Source organism: Amblyomma maculatum, chromosome 4, assembly GCF_055883805.1.
Source record: "Amblyomma maculatum isolate TAMU_Amacu chromosome 4, ASM5588380v1, whole genome shotgun sequence".
Taxonomy (NCBI): domain Eukaryota; kingdom Metazoa; phylum Arthropoda; class Arachnida; order Ixodida; family Ixodidae; genus Amblyomma; species Amblyomma maculatum.
This window is the reverse complement of record NC_139347.1, coordinates 76,059,622-76,085,227: the sequence shown is the minus strand read 5'-3', so window position 1 is coordinate 76,085,227 and position 25,606 is coordinate 76,059,622. Positions and strand designations below refer to the sequence as shown.

Here is a 25,606-nt window from a genome sequence, read left to right as displayed (position 1 = left end):
TAAGAGGCGCCTTTACAGCGTCTCGCCTGAGAAACACTTGCGTCGTGGAAGCAAGATCTGGGTGCACGAAGGCTTGAGGGGCAGATGAGCGAGGCGGCACTGGGCGCAGATGCTGAAGACAGTCTTGTAGGCGATGAAAGTATTGTAGGGGCTGGGAAGAGGGAGCCGAAGGTACGAACAAGTCTTCTGGAAGTCGCAGGGATGTACCGAAGACGCTTTCTGCTGCCGAACAGCCAAGGTCACGACGCAGGACGGCACGTAGGCCTAGGAGCACCATAGGGAGGGGGTCGACCCAGTGCTTGCTATCCAGGCGCGCAGTGAGGGCAGCCTTGAGCTGGCGATGGAGCCGCTCGACCATGCCGTTGGCACAGGGATGGTATGATGTGGTGCGGCAGTGTTTAGTGCTGAGTAGCCTTTTGAGCGAAGTGAAGAGGGCACATTCGAACTGGCGGCCGCGATCCGTGGTAACAATGCCGGGGCAGCCGAAGTGGAAACCCCACGCTGAAACGAAAGCTCTGGCAACTGTTTGCGTAGTAATGTCCGAAATTGGCACGGCTGCGGGCCAACGGGTGAAACGGTCAACCATCATCAGAATATACTTGTAGCCCTAAGAGGGGGGAAGCGGTCCAACGAGGTCAAGATGAATATGGTCAAAGCGCGATCCAGGCGGCAGGAAAGACTGAGGGGGAGTCTTGGTATGGCGTGTCACTTTGGCGGACTGGCAAGCAAGGCACGAGCGGGCCCACTGGCGAACGTCGGTGTTAATGTTCGGCCAGACTGGGTAATGAGGCGCTGCGTGGCTCGAATGCAGATGTCGTGGAGGGAATGGAAAATGGCACGACGAAAGGCCTCCGGGATGAACGGTCGCGGTAGAGCCGATGATATGTCGCACCAGAGCGATCCGGTTACAAACGGGTGAGGCAAGGGCTGCAGACGGAGGGCTCGGGGCTGGGCACGCAGGGCTTGCAGCTCAGGGTCTTCAAGCAGCGCACGGGCCAGAGATTGCCAGTCCACAGCAGGTGAAGACACGCCGATGGTGGTAATGCGTGAAAGTGCGCCAGCTGCCTCGTTGTCGGTGTCGTTGATATCTCGAATATCGGTTGTGAACTCCGATATGTAGGCCAGCTGACGAAGTTCATGGGCGACGTACTTCGCAGAGTTCGTACGGAACACACCAGGGGCTTATGGTCCATGAGAACGTAAAATGGCTGGCCCTCCAAGAAGTGGCGATAGTGCTGGATGGTGGAGTACATGGCAAGAAGCTCACGGCCAAATACGCTGTAGTGAGTCTCGGCAGGATGGAGCTTCCGAGAGAAGAAACCCAGCGGGTGCGACTCGGAGTCGATCTGCTGCTGGAGAACCGCACCAATGGCCACGCTAGAAGCATCTACCATGATGCGAGTGGGCGCAGAAGTCCTAGGGTGGATGAGGACGACTGAATCGGCGAGGGCTTGTTTTGCCGCCGTGAAAGCGGCCTGAGCTTCAGGAGACCAGGAAATCGCGGAGGATGAGGACTTTGTTGTGCGGAAGTCAGTCAGGGTGTGAAGAAGCTCGGCGCAGTGCGGAATAAAGCGCCGTGAAAAATTTACTATGTCCAGGAACTCACGGAGCTTGCGTAGGGTAGTGGGTGCTGGAAAGTCCTTAACAGTCTGTACGTGAGAAGGCAATGGACGAATTCCCAGCGCCGAGATGTGGTGGCCCAAGAACTCGAGCTCAGAAGAGCCGAAACACATTTCTGGGCATTGACAACCAAGCCAAACTCCTGGAGGCGTTGAAAGAGTTCCCGGAGGTGACGCTCGTGATCCTGTGGAGAACGACTCGCGACAAGGATGTCGTCGATGTAGGCAAATACCGCCGGGAGTCCACGCTTCACTTCAGCAATAAATTTTTGGAAAGTTTGAGCTATGTTGCGTAGCCCAAATGGTATGCGCGCGTACTCAAACAGTCCGAAGGGTGTAGTGATAGCCGTCTTCGAAATATCGGCCGACTGAACAGGAATTTGGACCCATTTTCTCTCAATGCTAAACATATAGCGACCCCAACCAGCTCAGCCAGTTATATCCTGTCATAGCCGAGCTAAGCCATTGTCATTTTTTTTTTCACGGAGTCAACACGGGCTGCACAGCCAGAGTTCCCACCAGTGCGAAAATAAAAGAGGCATAAGGAAAATTCTGGACTGCACGGCCCTAACCTCCCAACAATTATAACTTGGCATCATCTGATAGTCATTCTTGCTCTTCATGCATCCAGGTTTGCGAACGATGATAAACTACCGCAGTTTTGCACGGGGTAGCTTACAAAATGCCCCTGTCCTGTGGCAAAAGCTATATTGGACAAACTGGGTGTTGTATACACGTCAGACTTTAGGAGCACCACGCAGGAGTTAGCGCATTGGCGGAAGGATGGCATGTGGCAGACCATTGTCGCTACTGCTGTGGTTGCACGCCTCTATTCCGCGAGACGATCATCCTGAAGAAGTTCGAGTCAAAATTTAGTTGAGAAGCGTACGAGGCCTGCTGCATTGAGAAGGAATGCGGCTCATGTGTCAGCAAACCTTCGGTTAACCTGTCAGATAAAGAGTTTGCATATCTAGATAGCATTGTGTCCCGTACACGCCTGCGCACCAGTGTTACGCGATGATCATTTGTTAATTTATAGTGTGATTGCGATGATTGTATAAACTATGACGCACAGTTGTAATAAACTAGTTGAAGATCCGCGCTTTGTCCTGTTGCCTTCTTTTCTGTCCTTGTCTTTTTGCGCGGTTTCATGATGCATTCCAATACTGGTCATCAACTAGCCCGCCTCTCACTATGGTCACGGCCGCTCAATGGAGGCGCGCCTCCCCATTGAGCGGCCGTGCTATGGTAGTTACTCATACGACACACAGGCACGTCCATACGGCTTGGTTGAACCCTTCTCATTTATATGTGGGCTAGTAGCTTACGCTCTCCTGTCATACTCTTTAAGGATGAGCTTAAGTGTCCCCAATAATGTAGCACCTTACACTGATAGGGCGTGATAGGCGAATAATGTAGCAGGAAAGAAAGGGTTCCGCCGTTGCTTTCGCAATTCATCTAGCGTTAATCAGAGCTAAACCACAACTAATTTTTGTTGCTGTTTATTTTTATAGTTAGATGTCTGTCTGTTCGCCCTAATGTTTGTGAACCATCCTTTCACCTCGACGGTGTATTTGAAAATAGTATCTGTGCCGTCCTTAGTATTGTGGATATTTCAAACTCGCTGCTCATATTTCTTGAATTGCATCAGCAGTTCGTGCCCTTCGTCAGTTTTCCTGCTGCAATCGCGTTTCTTTCCGTTTTATGAACTTCGTGCAGTTCAAATTTAGTGTCACTGACACTTTGTCGTTCTGTCTAGAACAAGCTTATACGAAGCTCTCAAAAAGGTAAGCTTCTAATAACTCATGGCTTCGCGACATGGTAGCCCCTGTCTTTGCTGCCGGATAACGAGAAAGATCTTTTCTTTTCTGTTTGACCTTGATTAGCTCCTTTGAATAGCTGGCAACACAACATTGCCACTTGCTGTCCCAATCGTGCTGCTCTTCTCTCTCCCTGTAGTCTGCTGACCTGAGAGGAAGACTGCAAAAGCACTTCATCCCAGTCTAATACAACAGGATTGGAAGTATTTAACACACAGCTATTAAGAGGGACCTGAACAAAGTTTTTGCGTTTACCTCCATATCATGCAGAAATGCATTTTCAGCCCATATGGTTCTTTAAGTTAACTGGTCAAGCCCGTCCAAAATATCACTGGATCTTTTCATTACGTCCCTACATTTCCTCGATTTCCTTCTTTAAGATGCAGTCTTCATTTTTTTTCTTTCTTTCAAGTGAACTATGTGATCACTATCTCGTGTAGTATGCTCTCAAGCAAAGCCGGTAGAATTATGTTTGTTTGTACTAAGACATTCATATACACACGCCTTTGTTTAGATACCGCGCACAAAGCTTGCCTTCTTTTACCTACCACGCAGGACCAACTAGCACCAGCACTCTATGAAACGACGGTTTCACTCGTACAACCTGTGAGTACGCTTTCCTGTATTTTTGTCCGCACCCGACTGGGGTGCCATTGAAAACATGCAGAGTGCTGAAGTTGAGTTTTGTGGCGCGCACAACTTCACGCCTGTATATGAAGATTAACCGTGCGGAAATAATTGAGTTTATATTGTGAACAATTGTTGCTTATTCACCGCTTTATATAAGGAGAAATAAAAAATTATACAGCTCTGAGTTTTCTAGCTTTTACCGTAATCCACGAGTCCAATTTCTTTCCAGCCTTCATAGAATAATGTCAACGTAAATATACACAGCTTTCACCGGATGAGTGCACAGGAACCTTGTCCTGTTTTCATGTTTCTTCAGCTTTTCTCTCTGGCACCAACAGATATGTGCCACTGAACGCTACTGTGACGTTTGACGTTCTGCGGCACGCAGCTGCAAAAGGTAATTTGAACGAGGGCATGCAGGACCTTTTGAGGGCAGTGCCGCTGCATGCGTTTGATTTTAAGTAATTGGGGCGTTCCCGATATGGATGCTGCGGCTCTGTTTCATCCGCACTCTAGGCGTGCGTATTGAGGCAGACACCTTTTTCAAACGGTATTTATTTATTTTTTTTAGAAGAGACAAATTATCCAAGGGCATTACATCCATTTAATAAAAGGGATCAGCGTGGGCGACAATGAGGCTGCAACACGGCATAGGTATTCTCCGGTGCGCATTACACCTCGTTCTGTCACACCCACCGACTAATTTTGGGACACGCAGCTGCAACCATATAATGCCCAGAACGTAAATATCATTTCTAATCTTCATTCTTTTAGCTTGTTTATACGCACGCATTTTCAGAGTTTACTTTTATACTTCAATGCCCATATATGTAGGCCCGCAAGTTCCACCCTATCGTGCATATGTCACGGACACGCAGCGTTTTGACACATTTACGCACAGCAGGTACACTCCGCCAGCTCTGACACCTGCGGTGTTTTCTGTTACGATGCTCCTTTATGCACTTTTATTGCATTAGAGAAAGCCTTACGGCGAGGTTCGGGCTGGTGGTATCAATACACGCTTATTTTGCTGTTTGTTGAATAAAAACGTCCAGCAATATTACCTGCTGAACCTGTTCAATAAAATCAATTGCCTTATCTTTTTTTCGTATTCTGATTCTCTGAGAAGCTTCCAGGCAATAAATGGAATTTTTCGGCGACACGCAAGCTTTTAATTAATTTTTGTTCTGACAACTTGGTTATGAAAGCGCAATTATTTCTTACTGCCTTCAGATGAGAATGCTGACGAGTTGCATCCATCACTACGTGCTCGCTGAGTGCACATAATTTAGGCTCTGGTCCTGTTGGAGCAGATAATTATCTCAAAGACCATATATGCATTGGATTCATCGCAGTTCAGCTGCGTGGAGGGTTTCCTGAAACACTCTTCAATTAGGGAAGTTTGTTACACTTTGCACCAGAAACGATGTATTCCCTATACTAAACCACTAGGTTATGAGCAAGGCTCTTTCATTAAAACGGAGGCATGGAATCTGATGATATAACATTCGTTACAGAGGTTACTCGGCTGCTGCGCGACTAGAATCAGTGCAAAATTAATAGCGCCTAACTCGTTTATAGTAGCATAATTAGTGCACATTTTTAAGTCACTCATGTTAGCTAGCGTACCAGGGCAAAGAGATGGCGCCAAGTTGCACGCGCTGCGCGGTGCTGAGCACAGTAACTGCGTGCACCAGGCGTCATGAGCTAAAAAGGCTATAGAAATGTATGGCACATTTTGTGAGAACGTAAGAGGAACGAAATTGATGACATCGGCCCGATGTCTACGGTACAATGTATAACTATTTTCCTCGATCTCCAATGCAATCTGGAGAATTAAATAACTGTTATAAAAACGAAATAGTATACAAAATGGCATAATACATACAGGTAGGAACGAAAGTATAAATGCCATAACAGTAATTACAAAAATAGGGTAGCTATCTCTCCTTTTGGCAGTGTTTGGTTTCGGGCTAGTTAGTAATAGTAATAATAATAATAATAATCATCATCCTCAACCTGATTATACCCACTGCAGGGCGAAGGCCTCTCCCATATTTCTCCAGTTGACCCGGTCCTGTGCTAGCTGCATTCCCCTTGAGCCCTGCGAACTTCTCAATATCATCCGCCCACCCAACTTTCTGCCACCCCCTGCTACGCTTTACTTCCCTTTGAGTCCAGTTTGTTGCCCTAAGCGAACATCGGTTATCCTTTTCTCGCGCTACATGTCCTGTCCATGCCCATTTCTTCTTCTTGATTCCACTAGAATAATAATAGTGCTGCGCCAAACTACTGTAATCCTTGTTGGTTGCCGCCAACAGCCGCTAGCATGAGGCTATATCACTTTGCTTGTAATGAACAGAATGTTCTAAGTAGTGCCGTGAAGCGTTTTTGTTTACTTTTTTGTTGCCGCTCAGGGAAGCATATGCACCACTTCATCACTTTCTTTGTAACTAATGTTGCACCGAGATTTGTTTCGAACAATCACTGCCACGCAGCCTCATTCCACATTGTTCCAGATCGTTTTAGTTGCATCTTGCGGCATTATCTGGCTGCTCCATTGTTGGCTTTAAACCGAGTGGTGCCGAGGAAAGTTGGCAACAGTTAAACGACCCCTGCGCGTGATTAGGGCTGTTGCCTTTGTCGAGTCGTACAATTATTTTGCGGGCGCAAGTCAGCCCTAAGCCCTTCATTACCTTAGTCAGTGCAAGACTACTGTCACGGCTACCTGAAAATATTCTTCATTACTACGTTTTACCAATAAAGAACTTTGCGGAAATAATAACTTTATTTCCATCGGTGATTCAGAAGATAGCGGGCAAAACCTGTTTGAAGACTTAAACGACTTTAACTCTAGCGGCCATCATCATCGCGGACCGCGCCCCTCCTACTGGCGAAAACAAGCATGGAACGCCGCGGGCTCTGGCTAGAGTGAGCTTGAAACAGGGCACTCTGGGGCAAACTTCGAACCGATCAGAGGCTCCGCTCCTAAAATGGCTAGGCCTGGCCGGGCCAGTGTCCGCTTCGAAAGCCATTAGTGTGGTCGCTAGCGCTCCTCCATTTTTGGGGACTGCGAACTACGCAGCGCCATCTGCTTCCGAATCCATTCCCTTTGCGTTACTTTGCACCGCCTACACATCTCTACGTCCATAGATACGAACGGTGAAATTCATACTTCTGAGGTATTTTTTCACCCTTTGTACGAATTGCATTCAGCCTTCTTGCTCCGCCAACCAAAAGCAGCCTTCTAACCTCCTCTGTGAGCCAGCGCATTTCTAGAAGTTTCGTCGTAGAAAAGAAAAATGTACCGGGTGTTTTAACGAAGCTGAACCACTATCTTTAAATATAGGCTTTTGAGATATGAAAACGGAGCACAATCGTACCAGTGCTGGTGATCATTAAAAATTAATTCGTAGATAATGCTATTAGTATGGTGGCTAACTAATTTCTGGTAACTACAAATCAAAAAGATACTGTTATGTGTCCAGTTGTAATGATAGATTTGTCATCTATTCAGATAAGCTTGGTCTGAGATGATTACAGAAAAGGTACAGAAAAGGAACAGAAGATTACAGAAACCCACATCAGGTTTTAGTACTCTCGAAAATGGGGTTTCTTTCGGGACTGTGCCTAAACAGGTTTTGGCTATCTCGCACTAAAAGAAACGCGCATTAGAAAAGCTCTGTGCAATAAAATGCTCCCAGAGCCGCCAATCAAAGGCACAAGTCCCGCCTGCGCTGCAGGGCCTACCGCCAGCCAGCGGAGGCTGGAGAAAGAGAGCGGCACTTCCGCTCGTGATTGACGGTTTAGGGTGAAGTGCTTAAAGTGGGGCTAAAACAACAGGCATATAGTAGGGTTATCGGTGCACATTACGTATTTCGTATTTCCATGTTAGGTCGTTTGTGCGCACAGTAATAAGGAACGGGCCAAGAATGCCGCCATGTTAAACACCTTTGCCAGTGTTCCTTAATTGGGAGAGACTTGTTTTCTGTTTGAAGCTATTAATACCGATGATCCAGGCAAACTTGCATAAACTGCAGACAGTGCCTTCGAATTTCATAGGTTAATCTATTCATGTAAATTTGAAAAATGGTTGCAATCGAATGATTTAATAACAACATTCGATAAGCACATTTTTATTTTAAAACTGCAGTGATGTCAATTATTTTTTACGGAGAAGTGCAGATCACCGTTTCCTAAACAAAATCTGGTCCCGAAAAGTCACATTTTGTAATGAAAAAAAAAAAGTGGATATTTGCTTATATATTTGTTTCTACAATGCCGTGGTTAAAAAAAAAGATCAGTGCAGAAATATTTATGTACGGTCTTTAAAATTTACTACTCTCTCCTTGAATAACACACTAGCACTAACACTAACTATTTACTTCCTTCCACGAAGAAATGGTGCTCGACGAACATAGACTAAAAATATGAGATACGAATAAAGAAAATGAGCCCATAATGTTTCGAATCTGCATTGTATGGACATCGAGATTTTTTATTTATTTTTGGTTAAAAGAGCGCTTATACACCTCGGGCTATTTAAGTCTCTGAATAAAAAAAAATAAAAATCGTTCTTAGCGGACATGAGTATAGAATTATTTGCGAACAAATAGCAACAGATGTAGCCCACTACGGGATCGTTAAAATTATTTGCAAAGGCACCACTATATTTCAGTGCCATCGATTAATATTGTAACGAGTAGAAAGCGGTTTTTAAGGCATATCAGTGGTTTGCAGCAACTTAAAACAGTATTTTTTTTTTGTCACAAATGTCAAGATTCTTTGAACAACTCTAAACTGAGCATGAAAATGACGTCTCTTACGGGATCTATACTTATTATGTAGATTAGCTGGAAATGTTTTTTTACTCAGACAGCACATCTGAATTCTTAGTAACTTGTGATAGAGCACACTTTTTGGGTCAACTCTTACACTAATTCGGAGGTGTTATTCATGGCTTCGTGAATTTATTCTTCCCACCTTTCTTTTTAGAGAGAGAGGAGGGGGCGGCTTCTATACATTTAATTATTTAATCTATAAGCTTGATACATGCCCTACATTAACTCCTTCCCTATGTCACACTCTGTCAGTTTGGTTCTATAACTAAAATATTTAAAAGATCTAGTACTGGCGTTCTTTGTTCAACTTCGGAGTGTGAGATTTCTTGATATAATAAATTCTCAATGATGATGACAAATTTTATGAGGATATGACCCAAGCAGTATCGTTTGCAGCGTCGACATTTGTGGCAAGCAAATCAAACAGCGCTTCATTTTGCTTTGCCTCTGTCACTTGTGCCCACGTTGTTTCGTAGGCTCAGGTTAGGGGCTAAGAAAAGTCTTTATCAATAGCACCGTATAGACTAAATCTCGAGTGGCGCCGTCTGAAGGTTTGCGTTGTTGCTGTACGAATTTCTATTTGAAATCTTTCTCACCTCTTAGAAGGCCAAAAAAATTTGCATGTTAATTAATTTGAACTGCTGCCTGCTTCCGATTGTCGATGATTCTCAGTATTGCTGGTTTAATTATCGCTACACTGCCTATACATTCTAGAATAGGAACCTCTATTCCAGTTATTCATCCCCATCTTGTAATCGAACTGAAAAAGCGATACAACTTAACCTTATTCAAGCATTGCCGAAAATGCGCTAGCTTAGCCCCTTCTTCATCGATTCTAAAATTGGCTGCCGTCAAGAATCTACGTCACGAAACATTGCCCGTTTTCTGCTCGCCAGAAAAACAGCCAATGGCTGTCATACCGTTGCCCAAAGTCAAAAATATTTGCACAGTCTTCATCGTAAAGTAAAAGATTGGAATATGTTTTTCCAATGCAGCTGTAATCATAGCAGACTTGGTGACTTTCAATACATGCTGGTACCTTTTTATCTATTATTTTATGTATATTTTTACCAATCGACCAATTTGGAAACCCAATTGAGACACGCTATTCCTAGGCTGTACAGACCCGTTTGTACAGCTTTGGTTCTTTCCATATCGGGTTCACTCCTTCGTAAACGGGCAGGGTATGTACGGTGCTGTGCGAAAGTGGAGAGACCATGCGATCGGCGACGATTGCTGTTTTTCTGTATAAAAATACGTGTCTGACAAAACTACTCGGGCAAGCAGGCAAGCATATCATGGTCGGTATCCTATGCAGATCTTGAAAATAGCCTCTGTATTGTCAGAAAACGCTGGCATGCAGTTTTGTCAATTAGCGTGGGCTCTCCTTTTTTGGGCACCACTGTACATAAATCATATCATGAGTCAACCGAGGTAAGCTGGTCCAAATCGAGCAAAAACCACGAAAGGTCGAGATAAATCATATAGGAGCAGGGCTAACCGGGCTACCGCACAATAATTCGTGCTTAGCCTCGAGCCATACTGACCGGGCATTTTTCTGCTTCATACCCCGCCAGTCGCGGAGCGGGGGAAACCTTGAAGACTTTATACTGATCAGCCCGATGACGACGGCGCAGTTCTCGGGCGTCGTGGCACTATCTTGCAGTGCACTGCTGTCGCTGGCCGCTGTGCTGATGGCGTCGCTGCTGGCACTCAAGTGGTGGTCCCACGGTGACAGGAGTAGCAGCAGCAGCAGCAAGGTCTGCCCGACGCTGCCTCCGGGTCCCCGAGGCCTGCCTCTGCTAGGAAGCCTGTTGTCCGTGAACAGCAATTTCCACTTGGGCCAGTGTCCGCAGTGGGCCGCTGAGTACGGAGCTGTCTTTATGTGAGCATCCTTCCACTGCACACGTGCGCGCTCATCATCCAGAATGTGTACGTGCTGCCGTCCAAGCGCCTAACTCTTGCATGCGGGGCACCACCGACGACCTTGTGCGAGGGACTCTTAGAAAGACAACTAATGTACTATCGGGGACAAAAGTTTCTCGGACGCGTCATCAGGAATCGTTGCCAATGGCTCTGTTGTTCGCCGGTGTCCAGAGACCGCACGTTGTGAACTCAGCGAGGGAAATGAAGAGATCGCAAAAAAAAAAAAAAAAAAAAAATGTGGCGCGTGTAGGACAAATTTTTTTTTTGAGTCCCAGAAACTTTTCTCCCCTACAGTACAGTACTCACTGCGTGCACTTAATATATGAAAAGCTAAACATCAATGTTGTGGCAAACGAAAAAATCGCGTAAAGCTTGTTTCATTATTTTTTTCTTTTAATAACGACGTTTTACTGTATAGATTGATTGCGTACATTAGGCCTGAAATATTCTTGCAATCACTCATGGGACCTCACGTCAGCAATAAGCATTCACGTATGGACCCTTATACACTTCAGTTCGTTTTCTGTGCATTGATGAGCTACTCTTCAATTCTGCTAAAGCCCTGATGAGGCGGTTTAAACTAAAGAAGTTAGGTAAATGCGTTAAACCGACACCGTTATCCACAATATTCGCAAGTGTAGGCAGTTTATGATTGTTGGGTGCTTCGCTATAGTTTCTCTGGCTACCATGATAAAGAGTAGTGGTAGTGGCTCCATCTTTTCTCCCGCACATCACCTGAACGAGAAAACGTTCGGGTAGAAGCCATTGTCGCCCCCGTCTTCTTTTCCTACTAAATATGTTTAAGAAACTAGTGCGAATAAATTAACCCTATAACAGCGAAAACTCACAGGTGTGCCCATAAATTCTTCGTTATTACGCACTGTTCGTTTTGGATCATTTCTTCTTGTCTAGGGCTCAACAGTGAATTTTCTATTTTTCCTTCACGCCTTTTGTGTGAGCAACATGTGCCTCTGATGCTGATGCGAGCCATTGAGACAGCGCCACCAGACCATTCTTTCCATCAGCGGTGCGTCTTTTCACTCTTCACCAGGATGAAATTAGCTGGCGTAAAAGTGGTGGTCCTCAATGATTACGAGTCCATCAAGAAATATTTCTCCAGGAAAGAGCTGCTGGACCGATCTGAAAAATGGGCCCTCAAGAGCGAGGTAGAAGGTAAGCGCCAGCGATCGTCATCTTCCCTCGTTATGTAAAGGGGGCAAGGACAAGTTGACGTCCGCAGTAATGTTGTATCTGGAAGTAAACTCCACCAGAGAGCCATGATTTTAACTGGGGATTGTTTCGTTTATAAAGTGTCGGTAGCAAGACTATATATGTTATAATAGGTAGTGGCTGGTTTCAAAGAAATGTCTTCTACTGATGTGAAGCGAGCTAGTCCTTCGACAGCCAGCGATAGCACCTTGACAATAAGCTGGTCTACATCACGCCACTGGAAGCTCTGCCCAAACTAGCGTGAACGTACGGTACTCCTGCTTCTAGATTACATATATTAGTGTCACGTTTCATACATCGATCTACGAATACGTTTATCACCCTATTTCGCGAAACTTGCTGTACTCCATTTGAGTTCTGGGGAGGAACGCCTGTGCTGTTCCTTATTATCAATTTGGTTAAAAAAATATTGTTCAATTTAACTTAATTGTTATTTGCATAGATAATCATTGCCATGTGCAAGGACAAAGGACAAAACGCTTTGCTTGTTTTGGTGTTTTTTGTAGTAGGTATTTTCTAATGTCCCGCTCTAATTTAATGTTTTGATCTGTTTATTGCAGAATATTTAAGGGAATCTCGCGAGATGAAGTAGAATTGTAATAATAATAAGCGAGTAACTACTTACTGACATCCACTTAAGTCTGCCATACGGCTACAAATTGAAACTGTGTAGCTTTCTCAGACACTTCGTAGTTAAATTAATATTCTTCCTGCTCCGGGGATCGTACTCGGGATCACAGGCTTTCCGGGGCAGTATTTTTTTAATTACGAATTTTCGAATAAAGCATTATAGGTTTACTTTGTAGCCGTATGGCAGCGCTTGAGTGGATGTCAGGTGATAATTACTCCCTTATTACAAATCTACTTCACCTGAGATAGTTTCTGAAATTTTCGACCAACACTGTTCCCACTTTGAGTATTGATCAATTCGCTTTTGCCCTGTCATACGATCTGGTGATCGTCCTGGTTAGCTCTTGCTCATGGCAGGTGGTGGCTCTAGGTTTGATCCCCGGAGCAGGATGAATTGTTCTTCAACTACGAATTTCCTGAGAAATGTCTACGCTTTCTTTGTAGCCGTATGGTTGCACTTGGGTGGGTGTCAATTAATAATTACTCGCTTATTTAATTGCTGTTGTGTAAGCGGAAACTTTCACCAGAGGCTCCGCACTTGTAAAGCCTTTTAATGGCAGCTTTTTTCCAGTCGTTTCCGCTTGTAGCGTATATGATGAAAAGAGAGATTCCTGCTGTTTTATGTCCTTGAAATTCGGAGACTCAGGATCGCTCACGTAATCACTATAGTGTAATAAAGGCGCACTTTTTATCTTTTAGTACTTTTGACGGGTCGTGACTCTTACGCGAAAGCGGAGTTTTTTAGATAAAAATTGTATTTCACGGAAATTCCTGTACGGCGCCATACATACTGATATTACATCCGGCGTTAATTTCAAATATCTTTAATGTTCTTCGCCGCTCTGCTATCTCTATCACCGCTGCTTGGACCCGTCTCCTCACCGACTTCTTATATAAATTCAAAATTTATTCTATCTATCGCGCTCCACATTTCCCTTCAACAACACAGTGCAGAGGAAATGCACACAACGAATTAAGATCCGCAAACCGACGAGCTAAAGAGATGGGCTTCTTAGCCATGTTTTGTCTGCGAAGTATCGCGGTCGCTAGTTGTCATCCAAGCAGCCATTTGAACTCCGTTGGTCATCTGACAGGTCCTCGGGGACTATGTCACGCAAAGAAACCCATACACAAATAAAGCGTGGTACCTTTTATCGACTGGTATGTCTGTGTCCAGGGGGGGGGGGGGGGGGGGACGCAACGCAGCCTATACGCTGGCGTGGCCTTTAGTTGAATGTACACGGTATTTGAAAGGTCTTTTTCGGCAATGTTCGGCATGCTTTTTATGCGCTGATTAACATATATCAAATCATAGGATGCGCGCGATGCTTCTTTTGTTATTCTTTGCAACAAGTACGGCTCGTTCTATTCCAGGTTTATCAGCGCAGAACGGCAAGACGTGGAAGGAGAACCGGAGGGTGTGCACGCAAGCCCTGGCTGAGCTCGGATTTGGAAAGGAGGAGATGCGAACTCGCGTTCAGGTATAGAAGCACTCGATCATCGGAACACGTGCTTTGTCTCCGCAATTTCTTACATCAGCGACGCCGTCTCCAGTGCGGAGTACTCTAGAACTTTTCTTTTCTTTTTTTTTTTTTTTTTTCATAGTAACGTTTTTGGAAATGAAAGCCGTAGAGTGAGAAAGGCGTTCACATGGGCGGAATGATATGAAAGAAAGAAATAGGAAGCAGTATGATATCGCATGGACATTTGCTCGCTTAAAAAAAATAAAATAAAATAAAAGGTTCCATTCTCCCCTCAGCACATCGTCGCCTTGCTTTCTTCCGTTTTATAATAACTCCTGTTATGCTGACCCAATTATTAATTTGAAATACCTTACAGGCCCATTAGGCATTGGTAAGACGTTAGTGATTATTCTGTCTAATTGCAATGCGCGAAATCAGTTCTACATTGTAACACTCCCGCAATTGAGAATGGGACCACGCTGAAAACACGGCTGTCAGACCGCGTCGCACGTAGAAGCGCTCGACTACAGACGTCATCACTGTGCCTCACTGACCGCGCCACTCGCAGGCCGAGGTGGAGCATTTGGTGGACAAGCTGTCCAAATGCGGCGGGGCGCCGGTGCCGGCGCGACCCTTGCTGGCGGCCAGCGTTAGCAACTGTGTGGCTCTCTACTTATTCGGCCAACGCTACGACCTGGACGATCCACGGCGCCGGCCTATGGACCGACATGTGGACGCCTTCTTAGTTGTTGGGGCTTTGCCGCCCATAGAGTTCCTGCCCGCGTGGCTGAGGCGCCTGGCTGGACGCTGGCTGCCCAACAGCCGCAGCTCTAAACTCCAAAGCTTCGCCGACGGGGTCACTGAGTTTTCGAGGTAGATGTCCTCGTCTTTTTTCTTCAGCATTACCTCAAATATGTTGCCTTCGCAATGCTCATGCTGGTTCCAAAGGAATTTAGGCTACGAGGGACGCCATAGCGGTGGGCTCCGGGTAATTTCGGCCAAGGGGACGCTCCTATATTCCATCCATACAGTGGCTTCTTGTGTTTTGTCTTGATCGAAACGCTGCCGCTGCCGTCGGGATCGAAGCCAGATCGGATGGACTTAACCATTGAGCCACCAGAGCGGGCCTAATGCTTTGCGTGTTTTCATCACTGTTCTGTGTATTAACCCTTAACACTGACCGTATGTCGCGGCATGACCCGAAGGCTGTACTAGAAGAGCATGTTTTAATTTTGTTCGTTTGCTTAAATAAAGGAGCACAGGAATCCATTTTTGTTTTCATGTTTCCTATTCTGTAATTACACCCAAAGCATTACTGTATGGCATCATCACGTAGCATTGACCTACAACAGCTAAATATTAAAAATTGAATCCATTCGGTCACGCCATGCTTTCAGTTTTCGGAGCCGAACGTTTGTTGTGGCGTCAAATACTCGCATAGGTGACGGAAAACGCGCGCAAAAAAAATGCAACATAATTGCTGCTTCTTCAAACGTTGTAACTACTGCTGTCAAGGGTGGCTTAGGGTTGTGCTAAACTTAAACTTTAGGCAAGCTGAACATACCAGGTTAGTTTGTGCCTCAACCAGAGAAAACTGAGTAGCAGTAGCGGCCAAGAGGTCAGCAGTGGCAGTGCTGTTTTAGGTCTTCGCGCGCCTCTGCTTTGTTGGCTGTCTAACAGGCTTGTTTCGCCTATCATTTTCGCTACGCCAACTCGGCACTGTCCTCTGCCGAGGCGAGTTGTTGACGGGCGTTGTTTTGCTGCATGTGTGCATTCCAAATAGTAAATCAAAAACTGAAGAGACCTACAGGTTTCGCTGCGAAAGACTGAAGTACTGCAGCTACCATACTACAATTATTTTTGTCGCGCGTGACCTACTTTGAGAGATGATATGACAGATTTCGTCTATTTATTCCATCACACTGTGCCGATTTGTCGAAACTGCGTAATAGAACAGATCTGCTATTGTTGGCGAAGACCATGCTACGATTTATGTGCCAATACGCTGTATACGCATTTATTACGAAAGACGAAGAGCTAGCAATCAAACGTTTCAAAACGGTATGCTTATTGACACATATTTACAACGTGGTTCACTCGAATATCTTGAGGAATGTTTAAGTTCTTGTCTAGATACAAGTTAGACAAATGAGTAGTATGTACGTTAGGTTACTGTGGAACGCAGGTGCTTAATTAGGCGCATATTAGTAGTAGTGTTAGTTGGATTCAGAGGAGCCATTGCTTAACTCTGTTTTTTTTTTTAATATGCCTTTCCAGAGAGCAGGTTACAATCGCCCAGAAGACCCAGGATGGCAGCCGCCACCGATCGTTCATCGATTTATACCTGAGCGAGATGAATAAGCACGCACCCAACCTTGACAGGACACTCACAAGTGAGGCAACCCTGGAATTTCTTTCTTTTGAAGTTACCCGTCTCAAATGGTTTCTCAACGTTTCCCTGCCTTTCACTTAGGGGCGAAGGTGAACACCCTCGTCAAATGTCTTGCAAGGCTTGCGTTACAAATGTGTAGTGGATCATTCAACGCCCTTTCCATGATGTGAACTGTAAGGTTAGGGCATTTACTCTACCATTTCCAGGCCCTTTGGTATATAAAGGCTTTGTTAGTGTTGCGCTGAGCGGTTCAAAAAGAGACCGGAAGGCCCGAATGTTTTTTTTTTTTTTTTTTTTTTTTTTTTACCAATACTGTGTAGGGGCTAGCAAACAAGGTTGGTAATAGCGGGCCAGCACTGGAGCGGCGGAATAGCAAAACAACCAGTCCATTTCTCATTTTAAATTTTGTCTAATGGGTGTTCGGCAGGAAGTTATTCCCTGTGAGGAATTATCTTTTTTTTATACGTTGGCATTACAAACCCGATTGTATCCAGTGATATAAAACCACACCTGACGTGGTTGACAGGCGGTAAAGCGGACGAATAAAAATTTCTCTCTCCACTTTTAAAGCAGAGAAGGGAGAGACTAGAATGTGACCAAAGAGATTATTTCGTGAGCTTTATAGCGAATAACTAAGCAGGGTTAAGAATTGCCTAACAAATATATAAGCAAAGTGTTTCAGCGCTTTGCACAACATGATTTCGTGAATAATATTCAATTGAAACTTGACTGAATGATATAGAAAACGGGAAGTGCATGGCAATGCATATAAGAAAATATGAGGCCAATATAAGAATTATAAAAGAAGCATTTAAAAGTAAAGAGTTTTAGTTCCAAACCACTGCCCTCGTGTAACAACTAATAAGCGTCTCTCTTTTTTTTTTTTTTTTTTTTAAGCCTTGCTTATAGGAAAGATACAATAAAAACTAGCCGATATTTAACGTCGCTTAAACCAGTAAAGACGTGTGCAAGCACATCTTGGCACAGTTTCGCTCGGTGGTTGGGCATGGAGAGACACAAAGTTTTCCAAATGTTGAAACATATTTATTAGGTGGTAACATTTGGAGGTAGATTCGTTGTCAATTTGAATCCATATCGCAAACTATCCTCCCGTTTGACTAGCAGAAGAATGCTAAAGGTTAAACGAAATGCTGTGACATCATTCTTGAATGCTTTTATAAAAATAGAAAAAAAAAACGTTGCGTCACAATTTTTATACTTGAGTAGAAATCTGGTGCTACAAAGAGGGCCATGAGTGATGCTGCACGAACGAATGGCGCACCAGAGGCAACAAGGGGAGGGTCATGAGGTATGCCGTCGTTCCACTTGCCACTTTGGTGGCTCGACAACGGCTGGTGTCACAGTTGCTATGGCAACCAAGGAGGCACAAGCAAGATTTTTGATCTGCTCTGACGATCGTATGAGTGCTTTGGCATTAAAATGATGGTTTCGCACAGCACGACTACGCTGCTAAGAAGGTAAGTTGATTGCAGAGTAATGCCCTGCTTATAAACGTTGTAACGCATTTATAAAACGCATTTGTTAAAGACAGGAGTTTGTGGCACAGCCAGGCATGCAAACACCAACAAATGCAAACTGCTGCAGTATCCACTTAAAGTACAACTCAGTTTCCTGTAGAAATTGCAGGAGAACGCGAGAAACTTTCGTTCCAATTGTCAGGTTTTCACGCTGTTGAAAATCGACCTGCAGAAATCCGGGTGCCACACCTGATCTCCTGAGAGAGAGGAGAAGTGATAAGAGCTAGATAGGAGCAACCAATTACCTAACATTGTAAAGCCCTGCAAGCACCGCAGGATGAACACATCTGACACGATGCAACTCTGGTTTATACATCCGTGCAGAATTGCGAGCGGAGCCTGTGCTGGAGGGTTCAGTTCTTGTTAATGCCACGCCGACAGATGCTGGTTTGACAGGCATCACAGAAATCCAAAATGGCTTACCATTGTCTTTTGAAAAATATCCCAAAGTGATGATAGATGTTTCGTTGATAGTCGAGCAGGCAGTGTTTCAAGGGCGAGGCTATCAGCAATCTTTTACTTGTGCACACATAGACGCAAAGGGAGGCATTGCATATGTATAGAAAATCGTTCGTCCAATAGGCCTTGCTGCGTCAAGCCTAGAGACCTGAGGCATGGCGCTTCGAAGGGAAACAAATACTTTAAACTTGGAAGTGTGGATTTAGATTCTGTCAGAATAATCACTGGCTGAGATGGTACGTTTTTGTTTCCGTACGACCGCTTCAATAGCAACACTCGAAAGTCTAAACTGTTGTGATGGGCACAGTACAAATAAGGCGAGGTGACCAGTCTACGTTTAAGAACGGTATGTTCAATACCGCAGCACTAACTCCGTCAACCTTACCCTCTTAATATTCCTCGAAACGTTCAGATAACAGTGGAATTCTCCTTCAAGGTGCTCGAGGCACAATTACCGTGCTTCTGCCGCAGGAACACCCCTTTTAACGCACCCTTGAGGAATGGTCAGTAGACAATAGAGGCCTTTAAATGATCAAGACTAGTTTTAACCATTGAACGACGTCGTTTTTGAGAATCAAATAATGCAGTTTTAAGCTCAGATTAAACCCGACATTCAGACCCTTTTCAGAGCCTCAGCAGACCTCGCCCGCTCAGGCGGCCAAGCTGCACTATAAACATTTGACGAAGCCACAAGGTGTAGAGGAGGGATAGTGACTCACTTAAAACTGGAACATTCTATGGAACTAGCAGAACACCGAGTAATCTCCTTAGGCTTTTACCGTGCAAATTTCCAGACACTCAAACTGTGACTCGGACAGGAAAATAAATGGAAAATAAATAAATAAATAAATAACAGGAAATAAACAGCTGGCAGTATATGGCATACTGCCAGCTGTTGATGGTGTTTTATCATTACGAGATAATTTCTGCTATGCTTGCCGAGAGTGTACGGATCACTTATTGGTGAGATATTAAAAACTGGAGGGATGTATCTACAGCTTATCGCCATTGGAGACAGGAGTCTAGAATGACGCCAAGAAAGTTCACCCGTTTAAGTTGGCGAATGAACGAGTAGCTAAAATCTAACTTAAGCCACGCGTGGCGCCTCACCATGCAGATTGTGCAAATTGGGATTGACACCCCTAGTTTGTTCATTAGCAATGGGACGAACGCAGCGGGTTTTGTCTGCTTTCACCCTATTACATCTGCCCACACCTCCCCACACCTCTTAAAAGGATAAAACCAGGCTTTTGGCAGACATAGAGAATTCCACACAGCGAAGATAATTAATCTAATATTGTAATTAGGGGCTGTCGAGATATCAGAGTAAGTCATGTCTTCTGAAACTCCGTCAACCCATCAATAAAAATGTGTGGATATGAGGCCGTGTGGATTTCACTGTGATTGATTTTTCTTAAAGGCATTGGGCATACTAGCCGTTACCTCATTGAAAAGAACAGAGGAAAGAACACTTCACTAAGGAAAATCTCGCTCTACAGGCCTTAACGAACTTCAAGTTTCCTCGAGCCTTACTAGAATTGAATGACCCCAGACATTTTAGAGGGAAAATTGCACCACGTGGCTTTTCACAGCTATGTTGCGAACCATTCAATATAATTTTTTGAAGGAAGCTGTCATGAGCTTCAGTAGAAGTGGCTAGTGTAAGGAGACTGAAAGTCGCGTATTAGGACCAATTAGCTTTATTGTGGGCTCACACCTGTACGAAGTATTTCCATTTACAGTGAAAGTGTCTTGCTGCTCTGTGTTACGTACAATGTTAAGCACTTGCCAGCTTTTATATCAGCTTAGCCACACACATTCTGACACAGGTCGGGAAGAAGTCAGGTCCATCATCTTTTTGCCTGACTTCAGCATCGAAGCGAGAAGGGCGGGTTCCCATGACGCTGGAACATTACCTCACTTTCTTACTTGTTTGCAATAGCTCAGAAACACTTTAATAATGCTTCTGTAGCTCCTGGTCGATGATGCCGTTGAGACCAGATGTACACTGACGTTGCAAGGCTGTCTAAAAACCTGACGGTGACCGGGGCATTATATCAGTGAGTAGGGGGTGCACAAAACTGTAGGTCAAGAGGACTCCGTTACAGTTCCGGCGCACGAAATTGTTCGCAAATTATTTTGCCAAATTCACAAGAAACATCTTGCGCAGAGTGAGAGCACCCCATTGTTTCAAAGGACGATTATCCCCAGTAAGACTTGAAATGCTTCGCCGTTATTCTGACATAGCGGAATTCATCCTTTTTAACAGTCGTCTTCCGGGATCTTTTATCCTTATTTCGAATAGGTTGCCTTTCTACACCCCTCCGCGCTTCACAGATATTACCAAGCTTCAAATTTGAAGTCAAAATTTGTTCAAAAACCTGCCTATCGTACTCGCTGTAAATTTGCTTGTAAGCATTTTACTAATATTACTCCACAAACACGTAATAAAGATATTTCCTGTACTTGTACTAGCTGACAACGGGGACGAGAAGTTGACAGACGGAAGCAGAGATAAATTTGAAAACTGCTCCATGCGGCGATATGCCGTTGTTCGCTTACCATAACGTCAGATGAAGGAAGTATGAAGTCAATTTCAGTGGCTGGATCTGAAGACCGAAAGAAAGTAAATCATCTACCATTATCAACACACCTAAGCTCCAATGTCAATGATGTTGACTAGCTGCCGCCCACAAGGATTTGAATTCCTGTCGTCCCTAGCAGGATAATACCCATCGACGACCCCGAAGGGAATTCCATAAGCTAGCGACGATCACAAAGCAGCTGCACAAACGCGTCCGACGTCACTTTCATCGAAAGAGATACGAATACGGAAGTGACAGAGTATGCTCTTGCACCTAACCGTGACCTAATGAAACCGAATGTATTGTCGACCGAGAAACGGTAATTTATATCTAAAGACGCACGCGGAACTTGCATAAGGAAGTGCTTCCGTTTTGAAAACCTTCTCTACTGCAGATTAAAGTGCGATGTTTTCAGGTAAAGACGAATAGCTGGGGTTTCCGACAGTGCCAAGAAAGAAATTCGTTTTTCGCACTAGAAAAGTTTCAATTCACTGAGTTGTTCATTCATCGAAACTATAAACCAAACATTTATCTCACCATATAGTTTCATTGCATAATGCACTTTGTTGCTAACAGGTGACATTTTCGAGTTTACACACTTATTCACACATCACTTGGCGCAAGGCTCATTCAGCGTTGCGATCGAGAAATGGGCATCTTAGTGGTAGCCCATCTTGAAGCAGAACAGCCCGAAAGATAAATGACAAGGAAGACGAGCACAGGACGAAGCTTTTCGCTGTTTAGTTTGTCCTTTCTCTCTCTTTGCGCTGTTCCATATTACAAGAATCTTACGCGTTTCAAATCGGTGCGCAGTGCCGTGTCTGGTGGGCAACGTGACCGACATCCTGCTGGGCGGAACTGCAGCGTTGACTCTGTACTTGCACTGGCACGTGCTCAATCTGGCCGCCCGCGCCGACACGCTGCAGGCCGAGCTGCAGCGCGAGATCGACAACGTAGTGGGACGTGGCCGCAAACCAGCATGGGAGGACCACACGCGGCTGCCCCTCACCATGGCCACCATCTGGGAGGTGTTTCGCTGGAAAGCGGTCACACCACTGGGTATACCCCGAGGGTGAGCTGACAACCCCGTCGCCACAGTGGTGCCTGAACTCCGTGCAAACGTTTCTTTTTTTTTTCTTTTCTTACAGCAAGGGTGGTTTTATTGGACCTGCACCTCCCAGTTTCGATTGTTGTAACTACTCACATCTTCACTAGCTTTCCGCGTCGTAGACTAACGCGCAAGTAGTAAGTTTTTATCGACTACTGTTCCCAAGGAAGCGGGATCGAATCCCGGCCTCGGCGGCAGCTTTTCGATGGAGGCGAAAAGCAAGGCGCCCGTGTGCTGTGCGATGTCAGTGCACGTTAAAGAACCCCAGGTGGTCGAAATTACCGGAGTCCTCCACTATGGCGTCTCTCATAGCCTGAGTTGCTTTGGGACGTTAAACCCCACAAACCAACCAAACCAACCAGTAAGTTTTTAGAGTACTATCGCTTACGAAAGAAATACAATCGTCGTTCTGTTTCCCGGCCTCATAGAGATATATGCACCAGGAACCTTTACACCAACCGCGAATTTGGCAACAGCAAAGAGAAAATTGTCTCTGGCACTAATTAGCACAACTCCAAACCAAACGTAAGCGTTAGCTGCGTGTATATCTCTTTCGAATGTTCAGATTTGTCCAGGTAGGCAACGAACAATGTCGATAATCGTGCCACCATTCGCCTACCTATTGTTGCAGCGCTGTGGAGGACGTCACCGTTGACGGTCTCTTGATTCCAAAGGGGACCACTGTACTGGGAAACCTGTGGGCCGTGCACATGGATCCTGGAACTTGGAAGGACCCCGCCAAGTTTGACCCTTATCGCTTCATTTCGACCGATGGATCGGCGCCCACGTCGAGACCCGAGAAAGTGATTTCTTTTTCGCTAGGTAAACTCCCAATTGGCTGCTTTTGTCCGTAAGTCATACTACAGCTTACACTCAGTTCAGTTCAGTCGTTCAGTCGTGTCCGACTCTTCGTGACCTTATGGACCATGCCACGCCACGCTTTCCGGTCTCTCACTATCTTCCTAACATCACATAACTTCATCTGCAGTGCCTCGAGGATGCCATCTAACCATCGCGTTCGCTGCCTACCCCTTCTCCGGCGACCCTCAACCTTCCCAACATCAAATCTTTCTCCAGCGACTCCTCTCTTCTCATCAGATGACCAAAGTAGCTGAGCTTTAACTTTAGAAATTGACCCTCCAATGAGCAGTCAGGGTTTATGGTCGACAATATCGACTGATTTGATCTTCTGGTAGTCCAGCGAACTCTTAAGAGTCTTCGCCAGCACCACAATTCAAACGCGTCAATTCTTCGGCGGTCAGCCTTTTTCACAGTCCAACTCTCGCATCCATACCTCACAACTGGAAAGACCATAGCACGAGTTATACGGATCTTGGTTGGCAGACTAATGGATCTGCTCTTTACTAGGCGGTCAAGGCTAACCATTGTGGACAGCTTACACTACATGGTGGAATTTGTAAATAAACGTTGATCGGACAAGACTTGGCGATTTTTCTGTTCCCAGCGTTCACTGAAGAGAAAAGTTTTGTCTATTTGAGGCTCTTATCGCGTAAGTGAATAGGAAATCCCCGTGGTTGACATAATAATACGTTTCAGCACTTCTGTCGTGTAGCCGGGTTACTGGAAATGCGGTAGCGGAGGACATAAAATGAATTTCTACTAAACAAGGTTTTATAACACGCCACAGCATCACAAAGAACACGACAAAGCACCCGCGACCTGTTTTCGATTTCGAGACCTCTTGCTAAGTTGTAGAACGCTTTAGGTACTGCTCTACCGTGGCGGGTCACCATGACGTCAGGACCACTGAATAACGTGAAATGCACAAGGGTTGGATGATATGTAATCAAGAACATGAAATATATGACACTCAGACAGTCTGCAGACTCCCAACGGGGAACTTGCGCTGAGGAGGAGCAAGCAGCAGTTTTCATGTCGCTGCAAATATTCTTCCTCAACGTCCCGCAATTCTTGAAAAGTGTTGTGAAAAGGTAAAGGAGGGGACAGGGTTAATTGCGGCTTCTGTGGTCTGGTGTAGATTCCTGCCCTGTTCACTTTTGTTGCAGGCAAAAGGAGCTGCCCCGGAGAGGCACTGGCCCTGACGGAGATTTTCTTCTATGTGACTCACCTGCTTCACGAGTTCCGCATCCTGCCCGAGGAAGGCCACAGCCTCGCAGAGATAGAGTCACTCAGTGCTCGCTCCAACAACCTGGCCGATGTGAAGCTGCGCTTTCTCAAGCGGTGATAACACTGACATTGACGCACATAGTGCAGTAAGCTGCACTTCAGAATGAAAAAAAAAAGCTTTGGTGTCATATTAATTCACCGTAAAAGTATGGCGCGACAGCCGATAGCTGGAATAGCGTTAAAGAGTCTCCATAGTCGCTTGGGGCCCCCTTTGACAGATATTGTCAAGCCGGTTTCCTTCACATATTCTTTCTAATACAATCAAACTACTGTCTATATTGTTTGATATATTTATGGTCATGGGCCTTCACAGTTTATGGAAGATGAGAATGCCTTTATGGCACGCGATAACTCCAACATTGAAAGTGTTTCGTTTATTGGAGAAGTGTACCAAGCTCAAAGCGAACCTCTTCTAAGGGGGTGAGCAATCTTGATGACCTGTCACGCCCGAAGAAACTTTAACATAATCATATTCTTGTGTGGCACTGATGCATTTGTACATACTAATCTTTATTTTTGCGCTGTTGTTTAGACAGACAATAAAAAAAATTCTTGATGGTGCAAAAAAGTAGCGCATCTGACTCCCCCCACTTGACCATCAATCTTTTTTTACTTTTTTACTTCTCAGCAGTGCAACTGCTTCGAAAGCTATGACTACTTCACTACCCTTCTCGCCCAATCAGCATTTCCTAGTCACACTGAGGCCGAGGCTTCTTCTGAAGTTGAAATTTAATGCACTTAAAAAGCGGCTTACGCACATCTTCAGAGCATTAGATTTCTCCACCCATTCTCATCTATGAACGCAACTCTAAACGCATCCCGGTATATTTTGAAGAGCGCTGGAGATCCACGGCAAGACACGGACGTGTCGTTCCCACTCTGCGTAACCCTAATTATGCTTTACTACCAACTAGCCCAATTTGGTGCCATACTGTCACACGGCCTATCCTCTCGGGAGAATAGCCGAGTAGTTCTTAACCTGAAAACTGCGTGGTCGACTTTCGTGAGAAACACTGAGAATTCCTTGTGCTCCGCAGTCAAATTAACATAGCGACATGCTCTGATTAACAGTTCAGTGCTGCATATATATTTAGCCTGTGGAGGTAGTCCGTAGCAGAAGGAAACGCTTAAGCGCAAATTTCTAAAGATCTCATTCCCTTAAACCAGTGCCTCGGCAAACGGATTTCATTTTCTTTTATGCGGTCATATTCTTATAA

The 25,606-nt window shown here is 45.1% G+C and overlaps 1 protein-coding gene across 1 annotated transcript; it reads left to right on the top strand.

The window, feature by feature from the left end:
- The first annotated feature begins 878 nt into the window (after positions 1-878).
- On the top strand, positions 879-24,945 carry LOC146191461 (cytochrome P450 2F5-like). Its single transcript, XM_084600331.1, has 10 exons — positions 879-1,019; positions 1,158-1,283; positions 10,488-10,795; positions 11,888-12,009; positions 14,071-14,177; positions 14,728-15,032; positions 16,437-16,552; positions 21,947-22,205; positions 22,873-23,063; positions 24,269-24,945. The coding sequence occupies exons 1-10, from the start codon at positions 879-881 to the stop codon at positions 24,445-24,447; spliced, it is 1,854 nt and encodes a 617-aa protein (XP_084456457.1). The 3' UTR covers positions 24,448-24,945.
- The last annotated feature ends 661 nt before the right edge of the window (positions 24,946-25,606 follow it).

What these genes read in the sequence shown, in the direction of transcription:
- LOC146191461 (XM_084600331.1), top strand. Translation starts at nt 879, where the DNA reads ATGATATGTCGCACCAGAGCGATCCGGTTACAAACGGGTGAGGCAAGG. An exon ending in TCACGGCCAAATACGCTGTA is followed by an intron (nt 1,284 to 10,487) that starts GTGAGTCTCGGC and finishes ATACCCCGCCAG; the next exon opens with TCGCGGAGCGGGGGAAACCT. An exon ending in GAGTACGGAGCTGTCTTTAT is followed by an intron (nt 10,796 to 11,887) that starts GTGAGCATCCTT and finishes ACTCTTCACCAG; the next exon opens with GATGAAATTAGCTGGCGTAA.